This window comes from Motacilla alba, chromosome 27 (genome assembly GCF_015832195.1).
Source record: "Motacilla alba alba isolate MOTALB_02 chromosome 27, Motacilla_alba_V1.0_pri, whole genome shotgun sequence".
NCBI classification, from domain to species: domain Eukaryota; kingdom Metazoa; phylum Chordata; class Aves; order Passeriformes; family Motacillidae; genus Motacilla; species Motacilla alba.
Window position 1 is genome coordinate 1,797,797 of NC_052042.1, and position 24,952 is coordinate 1,822,748.

The following is a 24,952-nucleotide window of genomic DNA, read 5'->3' on the forward strand; positions in this document are numbered from 1 at the left end:
TGAGGCCTCCTGTTGTGTAACAGCCTGTGCCCAAGGGCAGGCAGTGGCACCTTTTGGGGAGGAATCCTCTGCTTCCCAAACGAGTGGGGTCAGATGGAGTCCTGGTAGCTCTGTGTGGCTGTGGAACCCCCTCCCTCTCCTGCAGCAGCACACAGAGCTGGCTGGGCAGTCTCAGCCCTCTCAGAATATCAATGATTCTGCCTTCTTCCAGACCCCTCTTCCTTCCGCTCTGTCCAAGTGTTGTTCAGACAGAGCAATATGTATAATTTAGCTTTCTGCTTGAGAGACCAGTCCGACCTGGCATTCTGTGGGTTTGGCATTAAACCTGAATTTACAATTAGCAGGAGGGGAGTGAGGGACTGATGCCTTTGGCTCTGTCTTTCTGGCAAGGAGCCGCCTCGGCTGGGAGAGACGCTGATAAATGTCTCTGCTTGCTGCTGCTATTTATAAGGGATTCAGGACCTTGCTCTGCTCCCGTTCTTTTTTCAGGTTTCCATGCATTTTAATATATTTTGGGGGCCTGTTTCAAGGCTACCTCAGTCTCTCATCAGAGCTGGGTCAGGATTCATAGAATTATCAAATGTTTGGGTGGGAAGGGACCTTAAAGAGCATCTCATTGCACCCCCTGCCATGGGCAAGGACCCCTTCCACTATCCCAGGGTGCTCCAAGACATGTCCAGCCTGGCTTTGGACACTTCCAGGGATGCAGGGGCAGCCTCAGCTGCTCTGGGCAGCCTGGGAGGAGTGAGGGATGAGGAGTGAGGCTCCGTGGAGGACACATAAATCCCTGCCCTCTTCCTGTCCCTCAGAACATCCAGGGACAATCCCCACATTAAATTCATTCCCAGGGGACATGAGCATGTCCTCGCTGTTCCCCTCTGCCCGAGCACCTCCTGTAAATGGCTCTTGTGCTGAGTTGTTTTGGTCTGTTTTCCCTCTGGGACACCAGGCAGGCCAGGCATGGGTCCAGACTATCCCTGAGCAACCTGGAGGGCCCCTGCTGTGCCCAGAGCCAGCTCGGCCCCCGTGGGAGCCCCTCCGGAGCTGTGGGGACTCTGGGAAAAGGGAATTGCCCCCCTGGCCTTTGGCGCTGACCCCTGGCTGCTCCAGGGAGCAGGTGGAGGAGTGCCAGGCGGTGTCTCCAAGGAAGTGTGAGCGACCCAGGACGTGTGTGGCAAGCGGATGTGGGCAGGGGTGGCCCGGTGAGCTGGGGCTGGCTGTGTGGTCCGGGGCAGCTCAGCTGTTGTGCTCCTCTGAGTGAGCTGAAGAAAGTCGCAGTGATGGGCAGAGGCTCTGCCAGAGCGAGCCGAGTGTGGCTGGGGAGCTGGGTGGGAACTGTGTCTGAAAAGATGAGAGACACTGGAGCCTGGAGAGAAGCAGGGCTGGTGGCCGCAGTGGCTCATCACCCCCAGCTCTCTGGTTGCTCTGTTCAGGGTCCCAAATGGGTGACATTTAACCCCGTGTGCTGCTTTGGGAACGGCCTTTCCCCAGTGAGAGCAGGGCAAATCCTCCCTGCTCTCGTGCCAAACTGGAGCAGATTCCTATCAAGGACTTCAAGCAGGCTCCCACCTGTTGCTCCCTGGTTTTGTGTTATTTCCCAGTTAACAGCCTGTGTGAAGCTGCTGCCTCGGGGCAGTCCTGGGGGCTTCTGCCCACCCAGTAAATCCCTGTTAATGAGCAGATTGTCCACACTATTCCAATCCCGGCACTGGATTCATTCTGAAAATCCCAAATGGTGGAGCAATTTCCATTGCTGCTTTTTGCTTTCATTGTGTACAAAGTGCACGTTTGGGTTGAAGCTGAGCGTGTGTTGCTGGTTGTGGGGTCTGTCCCAGCTCTGTTCTGGCTGTGACTGGTTTTGGAATATCAGACTTTGTTTTTCCTTTTGAAGAAACAATAACTTGCTTTAAAATGCTCTTGCTTTGGCTTAGTTTAGACCATTTTGAAATAAACATCCAGAAGAGACTTTGGGACAAAATGTGCTGGATGGTTTTGGGTTTGCGGTGCCATTCTCTGGGTTTGAAAAAAAAAAATGTATTAAATCCAGTGGATTACTCCAGTCTGAGTGAGATGGCTTCTTTTTTTCCAGCAATAGAATATGGGGGGGAGGGAGAGGGATATTTAACAATCTGTCTTAGAGCCACAATTTGGAATTTTTGTAGATGTGACCGTGTTCAGGTCAGTAAAGAGTCAGCTCAGAATGAGATGAGAACGGGGTGAGAACAGTTGGAAAAGGGAAAACCCACCGAGTCGGGAAGTCAGTCCTTGGAAAGGGTGGCAAAGAGGGAAATCTGCGTTTCTGCACATGGGTGAGAGGCGAGGCGGGCAGGATTCGCTGCCCAGCCGAGCACGGCCGGGTGGCTCTGCCTGTCACAGGGTGGCTCCGCTCGGTGTCCCCGCTGTCCCCTCGCTGCCAGCCTGACCTCGGGCTGCGGAAGGAGGCGAGGAGTGTTTGTCCTGCGTGCAGCTGGCAGGGAGCTGGGCTCTGTTCCGGGGGCTTGGAACAGGGGCTGTTTGTCCGGAGGGAGGAAAGGACAGCGGGGCTGCCCTGCTCCCGGGCTGCCGGGCAGGAGGGGTGGCGGCCACCCAGGCCAGCTCCAGCACTGACAGCTTCTCTTTTCTCCTCTGCCAGGGCACCCGAGCAGCCCACAGACTGCCCAGCCTGGGAGAGGAGCGCGGGACAGGGAATGCCTTTGGGAAGGGCAGCACCAGCCTGAGCCAGGCACAGGGATAACGGGCCAGGGCTGCTGCTGAGCAGCACAGGTTCCAGCGCAGGGACCACCAGGATCTGGGCTCCTGCTGCTCCCAGACCCCCTTTGCACGCGTGGCTAGCCCTGGGTGAGTCCCTGCAGCCCCGGCTCAGCCTCGCCCTGGTGGCTTTGGGTACAGAGGCCTCTGTTGAACAGCGAATTCACGGTGAGAAGGACTGAAATGATTTTAACCACAGCTGGAAATGTGGCTACATGTAGCAGGCACAGGCCCTGCAAACCTGCCTTGGCGTTTAGAGGCAGAATGCTGAGTCAGGATGACTGAACAATAGGAGCCCCTCTCTCCTGCTCTCGGACCCTTGCTTATCTCTCTGTAAGGGTATGGGTCACTTTCTTTTAACCCTTACTATTGGACAATTCTCAATCTTCCCTTGCTCTATATAAACCCCTCTTTCTGCCCGGCTCGTTGGAGCCGCTGTCCCTGAGACCCTTTGAGACACTCCGTGGAAGAGCTACGAAGAAGACCAATAAAGACATCGTCTTGGAACCTCACACAGCGCTCTCCTCTCCTCTCCTCTCCTCTCCTCTCCTCTCCTCTCCTCTCCTCTCCTCTCCTCTCCTCTCCTCTCCTCTCCTCTCCTCTCCTCTCCTCTCCTCTCCTCTCCTCTCCTCTCCTCTCCTCTCCTCTCCTCTCCTCTCCTCTCCTCTCTTTCCTGGTCTTCCGAATGCCTGCTGCGTGCCCCAGCCAAGCCTAGCAAGCCTCAAGAGCTGAAATCACTCATGAGCTGATAATCACTGAGCTGTATATCACTAAAGGCTTGCTAAGGCGTAGGCTGGGGGCACTGCCAGAGCTTGGGCTGATTAGCCCCCCTCAGAGCTGAGCTATCCAGCTTTAATGCAGCTTCCGAGCACACCCCGTAGCCCAGCCAGTGGCATTAGCTACAGCCCCAGCACTCTGCCCTGGTGACACATTTGCGGGGCAGTGGCCAGGCAGAAGCCCGTCCCGTGGCGGTTGTGTTTGATCCTGTGCTCCAGAGAAGCAGCAGAGGTCAAAGCTGGGATCACACCCGGCCACTGCAGGCTCGGCTCAGCCGCCCCGGGCAGATGTGCAGAGCTGCTGGAGGCGTCCCTGGGTGTTTGCGTAGCCTCCAGCTGCTGCTCCAGGAGGGAGCAAAGCAGCTCCCAGGGGTCCCTGTCACATCTGCCAGCCCCGGGCGGATGCCTGGGGTGCCTGAGGAGCTCTCCCAGCGCCACACGTCTAGACGTGATCCCAGGGGAGGCTTTGTGGTGCCTGCTGACAGCTCCACGTGCTTTCCTCTGCTGTGAAGTGAGGGTAAGGGCAGAGATCCTCTCTGCAGAGTGATTTTCCCTTTGGAGGCATAGGTTGGCTGTTAAATATTGTTAACTTTAAGTGTTCCTACCTGTAGTTCAGCTATGTTTTTGTAGCAGCTTGTGTGGAAGTGTGTTACATTCCTGTTAATAATTCAGGAATTCCTGCTCCCAGGAACACAATTTGCTGCTGTGAGGTTCCATCCAAAGGAGCTGCTCCCTGAGATGCGCCCAGGGCCTGATCCCAGTGACTGGGACAGCGTGGGGCAGCTCCTGAAGGGCAGATCCGTTGGCATGAGTTAAAGGATGTTCTGTTAATCCATAACTCGGTGTAATTCACCCTCCAAAGCAGCAGGGGAAGGAGCCTGGGGGCTTCTGCTCGCAGGGAAATTGTCATTCATTTTCCGTGTATCGGAGGAGGCTCCAAATACCAGTTCATCATTGCTGGGGAAATGACATTTTGTTTTCTGCAGCGTGACATTATCGCTGTTGTGTAAATTCCATGTTGATAGCTGGGCAAAACGCCTCGGAAGGAGGATTTAAAGACATCTGATCGGGGCTTTTTGGGACTCGGGAGCCATTTCTGTGCAGGCCAGGTTTTGCTGTCCTCCTCCCTGTTGTTTTTATTGCACAGGACTGGAGCTGTGGTATTTTCTGGGGTCCCTCATCGTGGGGAGGAAATGATGACTCTGGCTCCATGTTCTCAGAAAGCTAATTTACTATTTTATTATAATATATATGATATTAAAGAATGCTATACTAAACTCTACTAAAGAATAGAGAAAGGAAACAGACAGAAGGCTTAACAAGAATGACAATGAAAACTCGTGACTCTCTCTGACACAGCTTGGCACTGATTGGCCATTGAGTCAAAACAATTCCCATGAAACCAATGGAACAATCACCTGTTGGTAAACAAAGTCCAAACCACATTCCAGAGCAGCAAAACACAGGAGAAGCAAATCAGATAATTATTGTTTTCCTTTTTCTCTGAGGCTTCTCAGCTTCCCAGGAGAAGAAATCCTGGCGAAGGGGTTGTTCGGGAAATATGACAGTGACAGTGACACCCCTGTGGCTGCTTCCACGTGGACCCTGGGAGGGTGACACCGAGCCCTTCTGCCATGCCTGAGCTGTGACTGTGGCTGCCCCAAGCCTGGATTCCCTCTGTGGGGTGAAATGTGGCTGAGCAGGAGCAGAACAGGGAACCCGCTCTTCCCTGGAGCCCCAGCAGAGGTGGATGGGGTCGGGGGTGAAGCCCTCCTGGGAGCTGTCTGGAGTGTGCTCGGCCAGGAGGGGCTCCCGTGGCTCTCAGCATCCCAGGCCCTGCTGCTGAGTGGGATTCCTTCAGCCAGCAAACAAACTCTGGTGTGCTTTGGCTCTGCTGGGAGTGTTGGGAAGCGCCGGGGTTGCCCTCATTTAAAGACGTGGAATGGCTGAAGGGAGTTACTTCTTTTTTTTCCCCCCGTGTGTTTTTTATCCTAGAAAACTGATGTTCCCGTTTAGAAATGTTTGCTAGACTTTTCATAACATTTTTGGTGAAATTGAAATCACCTGAAAAACCGTGATCAGCAAACTTTTTAAAAGCCTGTTCTGTACTGAAAACAGCTTTGGGAACACACCAGGCCCTTGTGAGTGGCAGGGCAGGGGGGAATGGCTTCCCACTGCCAGAGGACAGGGATGGATGGGATATTGGGAAGGAATTGTTCCCTGTGAGGGTGGGCAGGCCCTGGCACAGGGTGCCCAGAGCAGCTGGGGCTGCCCCTGGATCCCTGGCAGTGCCCAAGGCCAGGCTGGATGGGGCTTGGAGCAGCCTGGGATAGTGGAAGGTGTCCCTGTCATGGCAGGGGTGGCACTGGGTGGGCTTTAAAAAGGTCTTTTCAACACAAAGCAGTCTGATTTTTATGGTTTTATATATCTGACATCTATATAATATAGATAATATAATAATCTCCAGCTCTCCTGGAGGTGCTGCTGCCTTCAAGAGAGTTAATGGGAAGTTTGGGGGTGACCAGAGGTGCTGCTGCTGCAGACAGCTAAGAACAGGTGTGAGTGAGGAAACTGGGAGTGGGGCTGGGCAGTGTCAGGGGAGCCTGGCCCTGGTGAGAACCTCCTGTGCCACAAATCCAGACGCATTCTCTGTATCTCAGAGTTGATTGAGTGGAATGCAGGGAGAGAGGTAGACAGAGGGGAGCAGAGGATGAGCCCAGTGTGGGGATGCAGAGCAGTGAATCCCCACCTGGTGCTGCCAGGATGCTGCTGGGCAGGCTGGGAACACGCTGCTCTGCCACCTCACCCTAAAGGATGGAGGTTTGTGCTGAGAGAGAGGGAGAGCCAGGGGGAAGAGCTTATCCCTTGACTCACCCAGCACCTGGGATTGCCAAGGTGCCCCAAAGTTTCCTTTGGCAAGGTCTCCAAGAGGTCACTGTCCCTGGGGTTGTCCCCTGTGCACAGAGGAGGGGGACAGCCCGTGGCTCGAGGGGATGAGCTCAGCAGGGTGACTCGGTGGCACTCTGGGCGACGAGGGGGTGATGGGTCCAAGGTTGTGTTTGATGGTCTCAGAAGTCTTTTCCAACCTCAATGATTCTGTGAAATGAAATCCTGGTTTATTGTTGCCTCTGAAATCTGTTTCTTTTCCCCTCTTGCCTCCCCTTGCTGACCAGCTGGATGGAGCAGCACAAGGAGCCTGCTGGGTTTTTAACAAAACAGCACATTAGGATGCTCTGCAGCGCTCAAATTTAGCCATTTGGGGTATTTGGCTCTCCAGTGAAGAAAGGGGAGGATCTTGTGAAGAAAGGAGACCGCAGAGAAGGTGCCATAGCCAGAGCAGGGTGAGGAGAGAGTTACATAAAATTCTCTGACCTGGAGGCTGTGGCACCGCCGACATCCCAGAGAGGAGAGCCAGGACCTTGGGAGACCTCAAACCTGATTTAACAAACTGCTCATTCTAGCTGCGAATTTAAATTCTCCAGGACTGGGAAGAAAAGCTCAGGAAATGGGGAAAACAAACCCTCCCTTTGTCGGTTCAGCCCGTCACCCTCTGCTCCCTGGCCGCTGCTCCGGCCGGGCCGTGCGGGGGCAGCGCCGGGCGCTGCGGGTGCCGCTGCCCCGCCGGAGCGGGAGCTGCCCCGGTGAGCCCGGCATCCCGGGAGCCCCCCGGGACCGCGCGGAGCTGCGGTGACCTGGATTTGAACCGTGACAAACCGCAGCGCTCCCGCGGGAACCGCCGGCCCCGCGATCGGGGTCACGCCGGCTCCGCCGCGGCAGCGCCGGGGTTAAAGCGAGCTGGGATGACACGGGCTGTGAGCTGGAAAAGCCCTCCGAGGGATGCGGGCAGCGGAGAGCGCTCCTCAAAGGGCGCTGGGAAATGTCGCTCGGTCCAGCCGGGGAATTGGGGTTCCCCCGTTTTCCCCGGGAAATCTGCGCCCTCCCCGCGGAGCTGGCCGAGTTAAAGGACACCAAAGCCCGCAGTGCTGTTTCCGGGCCATTGGCTGCTGAAAATCCTTCCCTTCCTTGATCGTCCGGGCTCGGGCAGGCGCTGCTGTGGCTGCGCTTTGGCCCCTGAGCTCCCTCCCCACGGTCCCCGGCGCGGCTCCGTGGGATTCCCGCCGGGATTCCGCCGGTGTCCCGGGTGCCGGGGGGCTGTTCCTGCCGGCTCCTCAGTCCCGGGGCTGACCTCGGGGCTCAGCTCCTCTTTCCTTTTCTCTTCGCCCCGACACGGAACGTTCCGGGCTCTGGGAGGGGGACGCTCCATCCCCAGCGCTCCCGGGCTGCGCCGGGGCAGCTCCCCTGGCAGATCCCTCCCCTGAGCTCCTCAAGCCTCTGAAAATCCTTAACAGGGATTTGGGGCTGGACCTGGGTCTGGTTTGTGGGAAGCCCGAGTTTCTGCTCGTGTCCTTATTCTCTGCTTCCGAGGGGTCCCCTCTGCGGGTAGAAATCGGGCCAGGGCTCAGCAAAGGTTTCAGCTCGGGTGTCTCTGCTGAAAGCTGAACAATTCCCCTGCACGTTCCTTGAACTCTGGGCAGCTCTGGTATCACACAGATTTCTGCCCTTAAGGGGATAAGAGGATGGGGGCCAACTCTTCAGTGGTGCCTGTTGTGACAGGACAAGGGGGGATGGTTTTATACTGGACGAAGATCAATTTAGATTAAATATAAGAAAGAGGGTTTCATTACTGGGGTGGTAAGGCACAGCACAGGTTGCCAAGTGGATGGAGCTCTGAGCAGCCTGGGCCAGTGGAAGGTGTTCCTGGCCCTGGCAGGGGGCTGGAGTGAGGTGGGTTTGGTCTTAATCCTCCGTGATTCTCTGCTCAGCCCGAGTGGCTCAGCAGCACAACCAGCAGGGGAAGCCCGGGAGGTCACTGCAGTCACCACGACCTGTTGGGTCTGCCAGGCTGCCGCAAGCCCTTGCTGGAGCCCCTGTGACCCTTCTTCCTAATCCATTCCAGTCCAGCCTGCCTGGCTCCTCCTGGTGCCCCCGGAGGTGGAGCCACCTGCGCTGGACACTGAGCTTGGCAGAGCCTTGGCAGCTGGGGCTGACTCTGTCCTTCCCCCATGGCTGTTCCTGGAGTGCCCTGTGCAGTGTCAGCTCCATGTGGGGCGTGTGGAGCCAAGAGCCTCTTTCCCCACATGGCCTCTTCCCCGTGCCTGGGTTTGATTCTTGTTTCCATCTGGAGCCTGAAAAGCAAAATTCCCACCGTGGGCGAGACAGAGCTGGGATCTGCTTCCACCTGAGGTGTGCATACTCCTCCTGCTGAGCCTCTCCATGGTGACAAACCTGTCAAATTCCCTGAATTTTCCAGGTCTCAAATAAAGGCCTCGACTTGGAGAGGCTTGGGAAGATGCTCCATCACAGGGCACACTGTGCTGGGACTCCGGGAGAGAGCCAGAGTGACCTCTCCTTCTCCTGTCCTTCTCCTCTCCTCTCCTCTCCTCTCCTCTCCTCTCCTCTCCTCTCCTCTCCTCTCCTCTCCTCTCCTCTCCTCTCCTCTCCTCTCCTCTCCTCCCCTGTTTTTCACCAGGAGCACAGCTGGCACAGCTGGATGAAGCCCTGCAGTGTTCCAGGATCATTCCTGGAGCAGGGAGCAGCTGTTACTCCAGGTGTGAGTGCTGTGGCCGAGGGGCAGCTTTGTGCCAGGCAGGTGCCAGCCCTGGGAGGGTTTCTCAGCTGCAATCCCATTGTCCTGCTCTGTGGTCAGAATTTCCTTTCATTTGCATGGCAAATCAGGCCGTGGCTGTGAAACTCTTTTTGGGGTGCCTTTCCCTCACCTGGGAGCTAACCCAAGGATCCATGGATGTTCCCCCATGGCTCACATTTCCCCATCACACTGCAGAGGTGCTTCCTGACCATCTAATGTGTCCTGTGCTCCTGAGAAGCCCCAAACCTCCCAGCTCTGTCACCTGGAGCCCCCTCAGCACCCGCAGCCTGGCCCACCACACCTTCCCGGGGACTCCTCGGGGCCTTTTGTCTTTGTGCTCACCCCAAAAGCAGCTCCTGCCTCGTTAGATTAGAGCTGGGAAATCGCAGCCAGATGGTCAATCATGAGCTTCAACAACCAGAGGAGCGGGGATATTTTAGGTTTGAGGGTTTCCCATTATGCAATGGCACAGGCACGGCGTGGGGGAGGCGTTGGCTTCTTCTTGCTTTGGGTTTACTAATAATGAGGGATTGGCTTGGATTTTGCTTCTCAAGTTCAGGGTCTTGAGCAGGAGTCTGATGAGAAGAAGCTGAGGGAGCTGGGAAGGGGCTCAGGGGGGCCCTTGTGGCTCTGCACAGCTCCTGCCAGGAGGGGACAGCCAGGGGGTCAGGCTCTGCTCCAGGGAACAGGGACAGGAGGAGAGGGAACGGCCTCAAGTTGTGCCAGGGGAAGTTTAGGCTGGATCTTGGGAAAATTGTTTCTTGGAAAGGTGGTCAGGCATTGGGAAACCTTCCCCGGGCAGTGGTGGAGTCACTGTCCCTGGGGAGTTTAAAAACCTGAGGGTGTGACACCTGGGGACAGGGGTCAGTGGTGGCCCTGGCAGCGCTGGGAATGGTTGAGCTCAATGGTCTTAGAGGGCTTTTCCAGCTGAAGAATTCCCTGGTTCTCTGATCTCAGCACGGGAACAGCAGCCTGTGGCTTCTCCCATGGGCTGCTGGGGTTGACCTTTGGCAGGTGCAGCAGGGGCAGAGGGTGAGGAGTGGAGACCAGAGCTGAGCACGGGCACTGTCCCTGGCAGAAGCAGTGAATCAGGAGGAAGAAGGAGCTTGAGGACAGGCAGGAATGCTCTGTGCCTGGGGCAGCCACGGGGGGAGCTGGAAAGGAACGTTTATGATGCAGAGAAAGGGCAGCCAGGAGAGTTGGGTGTCTCTGGGCACCAGACCTGCTGCCTCCTGCAGCTTTTGTGGCACTGGGCAGTTGGCCAGGGACCATCTCCCTTCTGCCAGGCACATCCAACACATCGTGGTGTCCTTGTGTCCCAGCCCCTGGCAGAGGAACCCGGCCCTGATCAAGAGCTGTGGGTGTTGTGTGATCCTGCAGGGCAGCAGGCTCAGCTGGGCCCACTTGAATTCCTGTTTTTTGCCCTCCTGACCCTGAAGATTTTGAATAACTCAAGATTCAGGAGCAGCCAGTGCATCTGGAATGTTTCTGACTCACTCATTGCGCTGGTATCTCGACACCAGCCCAAAATAACTCCGTGCTGTGGCACAGCTCTGCTGTGGATAGAGCAAAACTGCACCAAACCCCTCACGGGGTGCAGAGCTGCCCCTGCGGCCACCCCAGGGGTGAACAGCCCCGTTTGCTGCCCGCCTTGGCCTGGCCAGGAGGACTCGGGGGTCAGCAGCTCCTGGTGCAGACCCCCCTCACCCCCTGGCCACTGCCACGGCCAGAGGCGCCTCCAGCCCCTTCCATCCCCCCTCTCCCTGTCCTGCCCAGCACCCCGAGGAGCTCAGGCACCCCCAGCACCCCGAGGAGCTCACCTGCAGGGAGCTGGGGCCAGTGCGTTCTCCTGCCACCACCGGGGACACCCGAGCGAGTCCCTCCGGGTCCCCGCAGGGAGAGGGGCACCGCCAGCCCCACTCCGGGGGCTCTGGGGGAAGTGGCACAGCAGGAATTGTCCCGAATGCTGCCCCTTATCCCCGGCGGGCACAGAAGGGCTCCCCCAGGGAGGTGACGCTCCCGTGGTGACCCCGAGCAGGGATGGGCTGCACCCCGGCCGGGGCTGGCACCGCAGGGACACGCGTGGCCCCGCAGCGTCCTGCGGAGCTCGGAGCGGCTCCTGCGCGTCCCTGGGCCGTGCTGGGAGAGCCCTCTCCTGGTCGGTGTGCGGGGAGAGCGGCTGTGCCGGGGAGAGAGCCCGAGATCAGCCCGGTGTGCGGGGAGCGAGCCCGGTGACCGTGACCAGCTGGGCGCCCCCGGGCTGGGGCCGTGCTCCGGCCTCGTGGGTCCCTCTGGGGGCTGGGGACCTGCACCCAGTCCCCTGCTGCCAGGACCTGTCCCCAATCCCCTCCTGCCAGGACCTGCCCCCAGTCCCCTGCTGCCAGGACCTGTCAGGACCTTCAGGGTGCTCGCTGAGCTGAGGGTGCTGTCCCTGGGATGGAGCAGGGATAGCTGCTGGAGCTGCTGGGACGGATGGAACAGTGTCCCTGTGCCGGGACAGCAATGGAGCGGTGTCCCCGTGGTGGGACAGAGGTGCAGCAGTGTCCCCGTGCTGGGACAGCGATGGAGCCGTGTCCCCGTGGTGGGACAGGGATGGAGCCGTGTCCCCATGCTGGGACAGCGATGGAGCCGTGTCCCTGTGCTGTCCCTAGGATGGAGCCGTGTCCCTGTGCCGGGACAGCGATGGAGCCATGTCCCCGTGCTGGGACAGCGATGGAGCCGTGTCCCCGTGCTGGGACAGGGATGGAGCCGTGTCCCCGTGCTGGGACAGGGATGGAGCCGTGTCCCTGTGCCGGGACAGCGATGGAGCCGTGTCCCTGTGCTGTCCCTAGGATGGAGCCGTGTCCCCGTGCTGGGACAGCGATGGAGCCGTGTCCCTGTGCTGTCCCTAGGATGGAGCCGTGTCCTTGCACAGGGGCTGAGCACCCCTCTGATGGCCCGGGGAGCAGCCACGTGTGCCCACGGTGGGACAGGGTCCCCAGGCAGGCAAAAGCTGAGAGGGAGGGAGCTTGGTGACACTCACCCTGTGCCATCACCTCCACGCCGGGAGCCGGATCGGGTGTGGCTCCTGACTCAGCGTGGCAATCGTGGGGGACAGGCCAGGGTGGAATGTGGGACAGGGGGGACATCAGTGGGACGAGCTGGAGGGATCCAAGGACCGGAGCATCCTCGCAGGTGAAATCTGGGGACCCTCCCGCCCCCCTGTCCCCACGCGGCCGAGAAGCGGAGCCCCGTCGTTTTCCAAATCTTTATTGTAAATAAATTCTGCGGCACTGCAGGAGTCGGCCGAGGCCGGAGCCAGGGCCGGGCCCGGAGCGGCGGCTCCCAGCGCGTGCAAAGCGGGGGCTCGGGGCCGGCGGGAGCGGAGCGGGCGGTGCGGGGCGGCGGCGGGGCGGCGGCGGGGGAGGCGGCCCCGCCGCGCTGAGCCCGAACCCGGGCCGGGCCGGGCCCGTGGCAGCCGCGGGGGCCGGGGGGGGCTTTGCTCTCTTGGCTCTGGAAGCACCGGGTGCCCCCCCGCGGGTCTCCCGCCCCGACAGCGTTAAAATCATTAAGAAAATCCCGGTATTTATATATATATATATATATATATATTAATGTCCCCAAACCCAATGACAACGGTGGCTTCTTGCTCTGAACCGGAGGTGTCCCCTCGCCGCAGGGAGCACCCCGGCACTGTGGCTGTGGCAGCTGTGGGGACACTCTGGTGACAGTGATAGAGATAGGGGTTGATCCCAGACCCCTGATGCCCACGGTGCTCCCCGGTCCCCAGGTGTCCCAGCCCAGAGGGGACATCTGGCCAGGGGACATCTGGCCACGCCCGTTCTGCTGTCACCTCCCACCCTGTCCCCTGGGGTGCCACCACAGCCACAGCACCCGTGGGTGTCCAGTGGGGCTGTCACACCAGGCCGGGCGCCACCACATGGCTGGGCTTGGGGACACCCTTGGTCACTCTCTGTGTCCATGGGGAAGGGACCCAGAGGTGGCAGGGACACTGGGAAAGGAGGGGACACGGAGGGGGACACCCCCACACTGCCGTGGACAGTGGGTATCGTCCCCCATTGTCCCCGTGCTGGGTGTCCCCAGGAGTGCCCCCACACATACACACACACAGCGGGTTGTGTCACCGAGTGTCACCAGGGATGTCCCCTCCATGCCGAGGGTCACCAGTGGTTAAAGGGGCCAGTGTGGCCCCCAGTGCTCCGTGGTGCTGTGCTTTGGGTGGCTCTACAGGGCCACCCCATGCAGGGTGACGTGTGCCACGTGCCACAGGGAGAGGGTGAGGCCTCCCCCCGACCTGCCATGGGGGTGGGGGACAGCCAGTCTGGGGGAATGGGTGCCACAAGCCTGCCCTGGGGCTGGGGGGACAAGTGCCACCCAGCAAGCTGCCCTGTGTCCCCAGCCCAGGGCTCACCGTGTACCCTGGCCCCCCGGGGGGCCCTTCTGTCCCCACTCACCCCAGTGTCACCAGTTTGGGGTTCACCTGCCTGAGCTGGGGAAGTGGAGGAAGCCTTGAGGCAGAGCTGTCACCCGTGGGTGCCTGTCCCACCACTGGGGACTTCAGGGTCCCATGGCTTGGGGAATGGGGGGAGAATTTGAGGGGGACAAACCCCACACGGGGCTGCTGAGCTGCTTTGGGGGGCGGGGAGGCACATCTGGGGGTGCAGGGCTTGGCCCCCGTGGGACCCAGCCCGGGCGCTGGGCAGGGGGGACACACTCCAGACCCCAAACTGGGGAAGGGCACTGGCCGGGGACTGGGGGTTACTGGCCTCGTCCTGGGGACACTGGCCGGCCTTTTGGGGTGCCAGGCCCCGGCTGGAAGATGCTGCTGGAGGGCAGGGGGATGTGGGCCGGGGCTCCCGCTGGCCCCGCGGGTACATTCATTCCTCCAGGGCCGCCTGCCGGGGGGGCCGGGGCTCCCCGTACATTCGTGGCGGTGCAGGGGGGGCCGGGGGGCGGCCCCGGGTGCCCCCTCCCCGCTCTCCTCCTGGGCCGGACCCTCGGCAGCGCCGCCCCAGTTAATTGCTGTTAATGAGGCGCTGGGGGGGTGGGGCAGAGCGGCCCCGCTCAGGCCCCCCCGGACCTGCAACACAGAAGTGGGGTGCGTTTAGTGGGGGGCTGTGACAGGGGGGTGACACATGGGGGGGACACTGAGCTGAAATGAGCCAGCACCGGGGGGGGAGCTGCTGCCAGGCCCCCCCCCAGCCGCTGCTCCCCTTCAGCCGTGGGGGCACAGAGATGGAGACAGCACGGCCGGACACACAGCACACGGACAGACGGGCCCGGGGGCTCCCACGCCGTCAGGCTGCCGGACGGTGACGGTGACAGGGACGGTGACGAGACGATGGGGGGGACACGGTTACACTCCCTGCTGCGCCGGGTCGTACCTTCCTCGGCGGATGTTCCTTGGGGGGGTGGCAGGGGGAGAGGAGAGGAGCGTTAGTGCCACCCCCGTGTCCCCGCTGTCCCACCTGGTGCGTGCCCCCACCCCAGTGTCCCTGCTCCCACAGGCAGCAGCAGCGTCCCAGTGCCACACACGGGGGGCCCGCCCCCACACCCCATGCTTGGGGACAGACATGGCCACAGGGTCCGGGTGACAGTGACACCCCAATGGCGCATGCAGGCAGGACAGGCAGGGTCGGGGGGCAGGCAGGGGCTGGGACAAGGGACCAGGCAGGGTCAGGGGACCAGAGGCCACACCGCGGGGGATGCCCAGCCAGGGGGACTGGCAGTGCCCCAGCAGGGCACGGCCTGGCCCTGGCGCGGTGACGCTGTGCAGAGGGGACGTGGCCGGTGACAGCAGCAGAGGGGACGAGCCATGCGCTGGCTGCTTACTTAAATCCCCAGCCTGTCCCCCCTAGGACGATGGCAGCCACCAGCACGGCCCCCGCGATGGAGCCGATAATGATATTGGTGCCACTGGGACCTGTGACAGACGGGACAGGGAGGAGGGGACAGGGTCACACGTCAGTGGCAAGGGGACACAGGGACATGGGGACACGGGGACATAGCCCCAGGGATGCCCCAGTGCCATGGGAAGTAGGGAAGGGGACAAACCCAGCCATAAGGAACATGTCAGTGGGGAGGGGACAGGGGGACACCGGGACACAGCCCCAGGGCAGTCCCAGAGCTGTGGGGACCCGGGAGGGAGGCAAACCCAGCCACAGGGAGCAACCTCAGTGGGGACGGGATGAGGGGACATGGGGACACAGCCCCAGGCATGACCCAGAGCTGTGGGGCCCTGGGAGGGGGGGGGGCAAACCCAGCCCTGCCCAGCTGAGCTGCGGCACCAGGGTGGGGGGACACTCTGGAGCCCCGGTGTGGCTGGGGACAAAGCGGGACAGCCCAGGCCATGTGGCCTGGGGACAGCAGGGAGCCTTGTCCCCGCGGGCACACGGACCCTTGTATCGCTCCGTCTCCCCCGTCGGCTTCGGCTCCGGGATGGGGTCGTAGACGCTGCAGTCCTTCCCCGTCCACTCCGCCCGGCAGATGCACTTCCCCTCGTTGCTGCAAACCTGTGAGAGGACGGCGTCACCCCCCCGCGACCGTGACACTCCCCGGGTGTCCCCCTGTCCCCGGCGCGCCCCTCACCCCGTGGTCGAAGCAGATCTTCCCGTCCCAGCTGCCGGGGCAGGAGCTGAAGTTAAAGGCGGTGGCTGGAAGGCATTTGCGGTCGAGACAGAGCATTCCGGGCCCGCAGGGCGTCCCGTCCTCCACGTAGCTCAGGTCCGAGCCGTCCACCAGCTGCACGTGGCCGCCCCTGTGGCAGGACAGCCCCCCGGGTGACACCGGCGCCCCCCGGGTGACACCGGCAGCCCCGGGGCCGGGGCCGGGGCCGTGCCCGCGGCAGTACCTGCAGTCCACGTAGCGGTTCTGGTGGTAGAAGGTGGTGGTGGCGATCTCCCCGCTGAGCTCCCCCAGCCGCGGCGAGCCCGAGATGTTGGCGCAGAGCAGGAAGCCGCAGAGGACGTCCCTTCAAGGCAGCGGTGGTGTCACCAGGACGGCGGGTGGCACCGGGAGGGGTGGCGTGGGGACAGGGGTCACTCACTGCTTGTTGCACTGCAGCCAGCCCAGGCCCTCGCGCCCGCAGTTCCCCCGCTCCGTCCCCTCCACGTTCAGCTTCTCGTAGCAGAAGCGCTCGGCCGAGCCTGGCAGAGAGCGAGTGTCACCTGCTCGTCACCCCCTGCGTCCCCTCCCGCCCCAGGCCAACACTCACTGCGGCCCCACAGCGCGTTGCACTGACGGTCCCGAGTTTTGCAGCGCCCGCCGTAGCACCGTCCCTGCGGGGAGGGGACAGCGCTCAGGGGACTGGGGACGGGTGACGAGGCTGGAGAGGGGCTCACACACGTGTGTGCAGGGAGGTGCTGCAGGGACGATGAGCCCCCCACACACATCCCCCCCATGCCTGGTCCCAGGAGCACTGCCCCGGCTCATGTGGTGCAGGGATCAGAAGCCACATGTGTGCACAGCCAGGGGACAGCAGGACCCCAAAACCCCAAAACCCACCCCCAGGTGTATGTGCACGGCTCAGCTGCGGCTGCAATTGCTGACAAAAGTCACAAAAGTGGTTTGGGTTGGAAGGGACCTTAAAGCCCATTCAGTTTCATCCCCTGCCATGAGCAGGGACACCTCCCACCAGTCCAGGCTGCTCAAAGCTTGGACAGTCCCAAATGCACTTCCAAGATGCACAAGCCCCGATGCTGGAGCCTGTGGGGATGTGCCCAGCCCAGGCTGAGCTGAACTCACCTGCTCGTTCTCACAGAAGTATCCATCCAGCTTGTGGAGGTTGGGGGGACACTGTGGGGACATGGAGAAGAGGTTGGGTGGTGGCACAAGGCCCCACAACATGTCCCACCGTGTCCCCCGGCCCCGCTCACCTGGCTGGAGTCCCCGGTGCAGGTCTCGGGGATGTCGCACTCGTTCACAGCCTCCCGGCAGGACACTCCACGTGGCTCGTACTGCCCGGGGCACAAACCCAGCTCAGCAGGAGCGGGACAGGACCCGACTGGATCCACATCCAGACCGTGCCCCCCCTGAGCCCGCGGGATGCTCCCAGCCCCGCACCTTGCAGCCCTTGCAGCAGAGCCCATCGCTGCACATGGCGTCGTGGGTCAGGGTGCATTTCTTGCAGCAGTTTCCCCCGCTCCTCGCGCACTCCTGCCAGGACAGCAGCCGGGATCAGCCCCTAGCAGACCTGCAGCCCCCCAGAGCGGGGAGAGCAGCCCCTGACCCTGCTCACCGCCAGCGAGCCGCAGTCGCACTCCTCGCCCGCCTCCACGAAGCCATTGCCGCACTCCGGGGGGTCCAGGAGCTGCCGGGACCGAGGGGGGACAGGGGACACACACACGGGAGCTGCTGGGGACCCCGGGCCAGCCGCTGCCGTGAGCCCCCCGAAAAGGGCATCGCATCCCCGGGGAACGGCAGCGCCCCCAAACTGCGGCCAGGCACGAGGTCCCCCCCACTCCGGGAGCTCAGCAGCAGCCCCTTGGCTGTGGCAGGGGCTGGGGACACCGCGAGGGACCCCGGAGCCGCCCCCGGAGCATCGGTCCCCACTGTGACCCTCAGAGGGGTGGGGGGCCGTTACCTTGAGGGGTTTGTTGAAGAGGCAGCTGCCGCCGCCGTCCTGCAGGAACTGGTTGTACTCATCGATGCTGCAGCGGGAGAACTTCCGTGGGAGGTAGTACCTGCGGGGTGGGGGTCACTGTCACACCGCCACACCCTGCCCGGGGGCGCTGCCAGACGCACCAACCCGGGCAGGAGCTCGGCGATGTCCCCGCCGGCAGCGGTGACGCTCGGGGTGGCAGGGGATGTGGCAGTGCCACCCCGAGCGGGCACGCACCCCGTGTCCTCCATGATACAGCCCAGCCACGAGTCCGGACAGCGGCAGTCCCCTGCGAGGACAGGAGAGGAGAGGAGAGGGCTGCGGCTGCAGACTGTCCCGCCGCCAGCCTGGTGGCACCGCGGCGTGTCCCCACGGTCCCCACGGCGCCGCGGGAGGGGGGTACCTGCGGCCGTGCGGTGCTTGTTCCACATCATGCCCACGTTCTGCCCCAGCGTCTGCGCCAGCGTCACCGCCATGGCCGCCACGTTGCCGTACTGCGCGGGAGCGACGCGGTGTCACCGCGGGGACCCCCGTCCCTGTCCCCAGCCCCCCTGGCGGGGGTCGCGCCGCACCCACCTCGTTGACGCCGCCGGCGCGGGCAGGGGAGCAGATGCCCCCGACAAAGGCGGTGCCGCTGCGGCTGCTCTGAAACGTCCGACCCCTGCGAGGAAGAGGATGGTGGGGACGGGGGACGCTGTCCCCGGCCCCGGGGGGGGACACGTGGCCACAGCGCTCACGAGAAGAGGTGGACGGTGTCGCTGTGCTCCGCCAGCCCCTCGCGCCGGTACTTGACGAACTCGTTCAGGATCTCCAGGGAGTCTTGCCCCATCCGGATCCGGTCCTCGGCCGCCCACGTCTCCATGGCCACCAGCACGATGCGGGTGTTGAGCTGCTCCTTGTAGATCTGTGGGGATAAAGGGACGGTGCTGGAGACGTGACTCCTCCCAGGGACAAACCCACCAGCTCCTGGGGATAAACCCCTGTGCACAACTTCAGGAGCTGGGCACACACATCCGCCACCAGGGACAATTCCCCAGGGACAAAGGACCGCTGGGACAAACCCACCAGGTGCCAAAGAAAAAACAAGAGTGGGACAAACTCCCTGGGGCCAAACTCTACAGGGACCAGCCCAGCAGGTGCTGAGGACCAAACCCCGGGGTAAACCACCAGGAACTAGGGAGAGACTCCCCGGGAACAAATCCACCAGCTGCTGGGAGCAGTCCCCTCAAGGATAACCCCCCGAGGACAAACCCACCGGGGTGGGGGATAAACCCAGGATAAGCCCACTGGGGATAAATCCCTTGGGAATGAAGGGAAATGAAGCCTCCAAGGGACAAATGCTTCAGATGCCGGGGATTAACCTCCCGGGGACAAACCCCCCAGGGACAAATTCCTTCCGGAGACCCCCCTCACCATGTCAGCCAGGTTGACCACGGACTTGGCGAAGTTGCTGGTGAGAACTACGGACTTGCGGAGCTGCAGGAACTGGGGGCACAGCGGGGCCGGCTGGGATTGGAGGGGGCCAGACCGACCCCTCACCGCCCCAGCCGGCCCCGGGAACCCCCCCGCTCACCAGCTGATGGTCGTTCACCACGGCCAGCTCGATGTACTTGGTCTCGCTGTGCACCGTGTGCTGGGCTCGGCGGACCTGCAGGGGGAACCCGCGGCTGAGCTGGCAGCGGCTCCCGGATGGGGCTCCCGAGCCCTCCGGGGGTGTTTGGGATGCAGGGAGCGGGCAGAGCCACTGGGTGGTCGGGAGGCAGCCCCACCAGTGTCCCAGTGGGTCCCCTGGACACCCCTGGGCCGAGGCAGGAACAGCACTCTGCAAACACCCACGGAGGAGCCCGGCTGCACCCGCAGCCAACGGGCAGAGATCAACCAGGGTCCAGCACACTTGTCCCCTGCCCGTGTCCTCTGTCCCCTGCGTACCCCGTTGTCGCCACTGACCTGCCGCCGCCGCCGCAGCTTTGGAATCCCACCCGGGACACGCTGGCTCAGCGCAGGGAAGAGGCAGCCTGCAGGGAAGGGACAGAAGCTGGTGGGACACCGGGACACAGGGCCACCGAGGTGACCGTCGCGAATCCCCAGGAACAGCTTTGTGAGAACGCTCACCCAGTCGGGGGCAGCTGGGGATGCGCTGCACGATGTGTGGTCGAAGACCCTGCCACGGGGAGAGCTGTGTCACGGCCATGCGTGGGAGAGGAGGACGGCCACGTCCCCGTGTCCCCGTGGCTGTCCCCGAGCCACGGGCAGAGCCGTGAAGCCGCCTTGGGGTACTCGGGCAGGCACCTGGCGGTGGCACCGCTCACCTGCCCGTGCTCGGCGCCCGCCTGGGGCTCGATCAGGTACGTGGCTCGGCCGTCCGAGAAGACCCCGCTGCGAACAGAGGCGGGCGTGTCGGGGTGCAGAAGGGTGCAGCCCCCCGGCCCCCCTGCCGGCACTGGGGATACTCACCGCAGGCCCTGGCAGCTGGAGAGAGCGGCGAAGGACAGGGGCTGCCCCCGGATCCGGCCCTGGTAGTAGCAGTGCTCCCCCGCGCCCTGCGGAGCGGGGACGGGCGCTGAGCCTCGCCTCCCGCCCTGCCCCGCACCCCCAGGGCCGCACCGAGCTCAGGGCTCTGGGGTTCAGTGCCAGGCGCCCTCAGGGTGTGCGTGGTGCCCACAGCACCCAGGATGTCCCCCTCGAGGAGATCCCAGCACCATGGCAGCACCCCGCCAGGCAGGGGCTGGGCACCCGGGGGCAGCGGGCACCCAGGGGTGGGTGGGGGGATAATGAGCGGCTGGGCACCCTTCCAGGGCTTTTGTGGGATTTAGGAACTGGCCACCACAACCGCCGCACAGCACGATTTACACAGCGTGGCGCAGTTTGGCACGGTATGTCACGGCGTGGTTTGGCACAGCATGGTTTGGCACGGCGTGGTTTGGCACGGCGTGGTTTGGCACGGCGTGGCTCGCATCTTACCGTGCTGTGGCTGCCGTTGCTGCCCGCGCCGACGTGCCGCTCCACGTAGTGGGAGGCGAGGAGGTGGCTGCCGGGAGCAGGGTGGGGTAAGAGGCCGTGGGGTGGGGAGAAAGAGGAGGATGAGGGAGACGGCAGCAGCGATCCACGCGCAGGGCACCACCCCGGTCTGGGAGACCACCCCCCATCTATATACAAGGTACCACCCCAGCACGGGACCCCCCCAGTTTGGGAGGGCGCTGGCATCCCATGGGCCCCCGTCCCCTCTGCTCCACCCTCGGCTGAGCCCGCACTGCTGGGATGGCTCTGCACAGCTCCCCCGTTCCCGGGCACCCCCAGCTCCTCCCCTCCGCCCGGGGGGCAGCAGCAGCGCCCTGGTTGGTGCTGGCTCCCCTGCCAGGACCCCCGGGTCACTCACTGGTTCAGCCGGAGATCGAGGGTGAAGGCTGAGCCGAAGGCACGCACCATGAAGCTCACCTGTGCCAGGTGCAGCCCCTGCAGGACAGCCAGAGCAGTCAGCCCCCCCAAAAAATCATAACTAAAATAATCATTAAAATACGCAGCCTGTGAATATGCAGCTTTTTTTTAACCGAAAAATTCAGTGTAAAGAAAACCATTTTTTTTTCTTTTTTTTTTTTTCCCCTTAAACCCATTTCCCCTGGAGCACTGGGATGGCACCTGCGTCCCACCGCCCCCTCCGCGGCTGCCGTGCTGGGGTGGGGGTGCCGGAGGGTCCCCCCGGCGCTGGGCCCAGCCCGGCCGCGGCAGCGGAGCCGCCGCTCGTCCCGCCCTGCGGCGCCGCCGCTCCTGACCTAATTCCTAATTCCTGCCGCCGGCAGCGGGAGCCGAGCGCTGCGGCGCGGCCTCAGACCCGGCAAACTCGGCGCACCGGTGAGAGCCCGGCACCGCCTCCGGTACTTCACACGGGGAAACGGCAGAAAAGCCAAACCCGTCCCGGCGTGCCGTCCCCTCGCTGGGAACCCGGCGCCGCTCGGGATGAGGACACAGGGGTGAGGAGCCGTCTGTCATCGCAGGGAAGGGATGTCCCGGGCCCTGATCGCATCCCCTCATCCCTGGGGTCCGGCAGCACTGCCGGAGAGGGCTGTGCCGCCGGGAGCCAGCCCCGAACTCCCCCGGATCTCCGCTGCTCCTCCCGCCGCGACAGCCCGGGTTAACACCTCCCTGGCCCCCCGCCAGCGCGGCGGCTGCCGGCGCTTCCCGGCGTCCGGCGGTTTCACTCGACGCCGGGTGTAAATCACCTCTGCGGCGAGAGCAGCTGCTCATCTCGCCTTTATCCGGCGCGCACGGGGATCGATAGGCGCCGGCCTCCGCGGCTGCCAGCACCGCAGCTCCCCCGTGCCGGATGGGGCGCGTGTGCTGCTCCCCGAAAGGCAGGGACGGGCAGCGATGGGTGCGGGGCGCTGCCCGAGCCTGGGCTGCTCCGGGGAGCGGCGCTCGGTGGGACCTGGGGCCGCTCCCACGCGGCCTGACTCCGTCCTTGCCGGACCCACGGGTCTGTTCCTGCGCTCGCCGCCTGCCCGCTCCCGTTTCGCCTCTCCCAACACCCGCGCGCCGCCGGTTCCCAGATTTAATGGGATTTTGCCGCACAAGTCCGTGTCCCTCCGGGAGCACGGCAGCGGGATGGTCCCTGGGGGCACGAGGGCTCCGGTACGGGATGCCGGTCCCCGCGAACACGCTGGGGTGTGGCTGGGCCACCGACGGCGGCTGCCTGGGGACCTGGAGCTGCCGGGGACCCCGGGAAGGGAGCGGATTGGGGGCTGTCGTTCACTTACGGGTCCTCCTCCTCCTCCTCCTCCGGGCTCATGCCTGACCCTGGTGTCCAACTGATGCTTTGGGACTTCTCCGCCCGAGCTCTGCCCCACCAGCCTGCTGGGGTGGGTGATTTGGGAGAGCACCCTCCCTTCCTGCCATGCGGCCCGCGGGAGCCTCCGCGGCAGCGCTCCGGCCTGCGTGGCAGGACCTGCGGGAGAGGGGACAGGGTCACGGCCACCCTGGGAGGGCTGGGGGGACGGGGAGCTGGGGAGGAGAAGGAACAGAGACACAGGGACCTGGGGACAAGGGGACACGTAGGGCTAGGGACGAGGAGGGACAGGGAGATGGGAACACGCAGGGGTGGGAACAGAGTTGGTGAACGTGCTCAGGGGGTGGCCCAAGAAGGGGACACTCGTGTCCTGGATGGGATGCCCAGGGAACACGGAGGGTGGGTACAGGGATTTTCCCAAGGGTGCACAGCTGGGGAACATCCAGGTATGCCGGTGTGCCCAGGAGGGGACAGCCAGCAAGCACAAGCTGGCAGGGGTGCCCAGGGGATGGAGGTGACCAGGAGGGGAACACAGCTGGGTGGGGAAGCTCAGGAGGTCTCAGATACAGTGGCATGCCCTGGAGGGGACACACAGGGGACATGGGTGGCTGATAAAGTGATGCGTTCCAGAAGGGGGCATGCAGGGGAGAGGGGGCTCAGAAATGCCAGCATACCTGGAGGAAAGGTTGGGGTGGGGTCAGCATTTCCTGGAGAGGACATGCAGGGAGAAGGGGGGGCTGGAATGGGGACACACCTCAGAGGGGACACCCAGGGGGCAGAGAGGGCCGGGATGGGCCCACCGAATGGGAGATGGAAGACTGGTATGGGGACACCCCCCTAGAGGGGACAACGAGGGGACAGCAGGAATGGTGCAGGGACACCTTTGGAGGTGACAGCCAGGGGACACGGTGCGTGGCCGCTATGGGGACACATCCCAAGGGGACGTGGAGGGCTGCTATGAGGACACCTATGGGGCATGCAGGCAGGGAACGGGGGCTCCGAGATGGGGACACATCCTGGAGGGGACACGGGGGGCTGCTATGCGGCCACCTCCGGAGAGGGAGCACGGCGGGGGCCGCTGCGGGGACAGCGCGGTGGAGGGCGCGGGGCCGCAGCAGGTGCGGGGCCGGGGCCGGGGGGGGACGCGGGGCTGCGGGGCCGGGGCAGGTGCGGAGCCGGGGCTGCGGGGCCGGGGCCGGGCAGGTGCGGGGGGATCGCGGGCCCGGCCCCTCCCGGGGCTCTGCGGGGCGGCGCTGCGGAAAAATGTGTCGATGCAGCGAAAAAGCCGCAGCGGCGGCGGCGGGGCCGGGAGCGGAGCGGGGCGATGCGGGGCCGGGAGCGCGGCGGGCGCGATGCGCGGCCGGTACCGGGGCCGGTACCGCGGCGATGCCGGAGCGGGAGCGGGTCCGGACCTACCTGCCCGCGGGGCGAGCGAGAGCAGCGCGGCCAGCAGCCACCCCCGCAGCGGGCTCATGGCTCCTTCATGCTCCGCCAGCGGCCGCGCCGGGCCCGCCGCGCCGGGGACCGTCACCGTCCCGTCCGGCCCCCCCGCCCCGGGCCGGGCCGGCAGCGCCGCCCCCGCCCCGCCCGCACGCGGCCCCGGGCCCGCCGGACCGGACCGGCACCGGCACCGGCAGCGCCGGCAGCGGCACCGGCAGCGCCGCCCCGGGCCCGCCCCGCCCCGCCCGGCCCCGCCGCCCCCGGTACCGGCCCCTTCCACCCTCCCCGCCCCGGCTGCCGCAGCGCCGCTGGCACCCGCGGCACTGCAGCACCGGAGCCCCGCTGGCATCACCCCCGGGCCGGCAGCACCCCCGGCCGGTACCGGAGCTCCAGGTGCCATCCGCCCCCGGAATGGTACCGGAGCCCGGGCCGGCGCTGGGCACCCCGCACCAGCGGGGACCGGAGTGGAGCCGCCGGTGCCAGACCCCCCCAGCCAGATCAGATTGCGTCCTCCCACAGCCACCGGGACAGGGACACCAGGACAGGGACACCAGGACTCCCCAATCAATACTGGAACCTCGGGACAGAATCAAACCCCCCTCAGCCACTGCTGCTCCCCCAGCCAGTGCAGGACCCCCTCACCAGTACCAGCCCCTCCAGCCAGTCCCAAACCCTCCCAGCACCAGTACCAGGCTCCCCTGCCAGTACAGGGCCTCCAGCTGGGATTGGAGGCCCCCAGCCTGCACCGTGGCCCCCTCAGCTGGTACCGAGACCCTGGGAGTCCCTGACTTGTCCCCAGTCCCCAGCTGGTTCCCAGCCAGTCCCACAGCCCCTGCAGATTGTCCTGGTGCTTCCAACCAGCACCGGGACCCACACCATTATCAGAGCCCCCCAGCTGGGACTGAAGCCCCCAAGCAGCACCACCCTCCCAGCTGGAACTGAGCCCCTGCCTGGTGCCAGGG

General features: G+C 63.6%; 1 protein-coding gene across 2 annotated transcripts; it reads right to left on the reverse strand.

The window, feature by feature from the left end:
* Window positions 1-12,404: 12,404 nt before the first annotated feature.
* ADAM11 (ADAM metallopeptidase domain 11) lies at window positions 12,405-24,197 on the reverse strand. Of its 2 annotated transcripts, XM_038163298.1 has the most exons (27): window positions 23,967-24,197; window positions 22,522-22,709; window positions 21,147-21,223; window positions 20,732-20,798; window positions 20,225-20,310; window positions 20,080-20,146; window positions 19,883-19,931; window positions 19,718-19,785; window positions 19,344-19,418; window positions 19,184-19,255; window positions 18,508-18,674; window positions 18,347-18,431; window positions 18,174-18,264; window positions 18,008-18,059; window positions 17,753-17,852; window positions 17,408-17,479; window positions 17,233-17,325; window positions 17,046-17,126; window positions 16,915-16,965; window positions 16,385-16,448; window positions 16,217-16,316; window positions 16,022-16,141; window positions 15,760-15,928; window positions 15,569-15,683; window positions 15,004-15,094; window positions 14,556-14,573; window positions 12,405-14,251 (listed from the first exon to the last, which is right to left on the reverse strand). In XM_038163298.1, the coding sequence occupies exons 1-27, from the start codon at window positions 24,022-24,024 to the stop codon at window positions 14,236-14,238; spliced, it is 2,292 nt and encodes a 763-aa protein (XP_038019226.1). In that variant the 5' UTR covers window positions 24,025-24,197; the 3' UTR covers window positions 12,405-14,235. The 2 variants fall into 2 exon arrangements, with proteins under 2 accessions (XP_038019226.1, XP_038019224.1); XM_038163296.1 differs by having other exon boundaries at window positions 12,405-14,573.
* Between the last annotated feature and the right edge of the window lie 755 nt (window positions 24,198-24,952).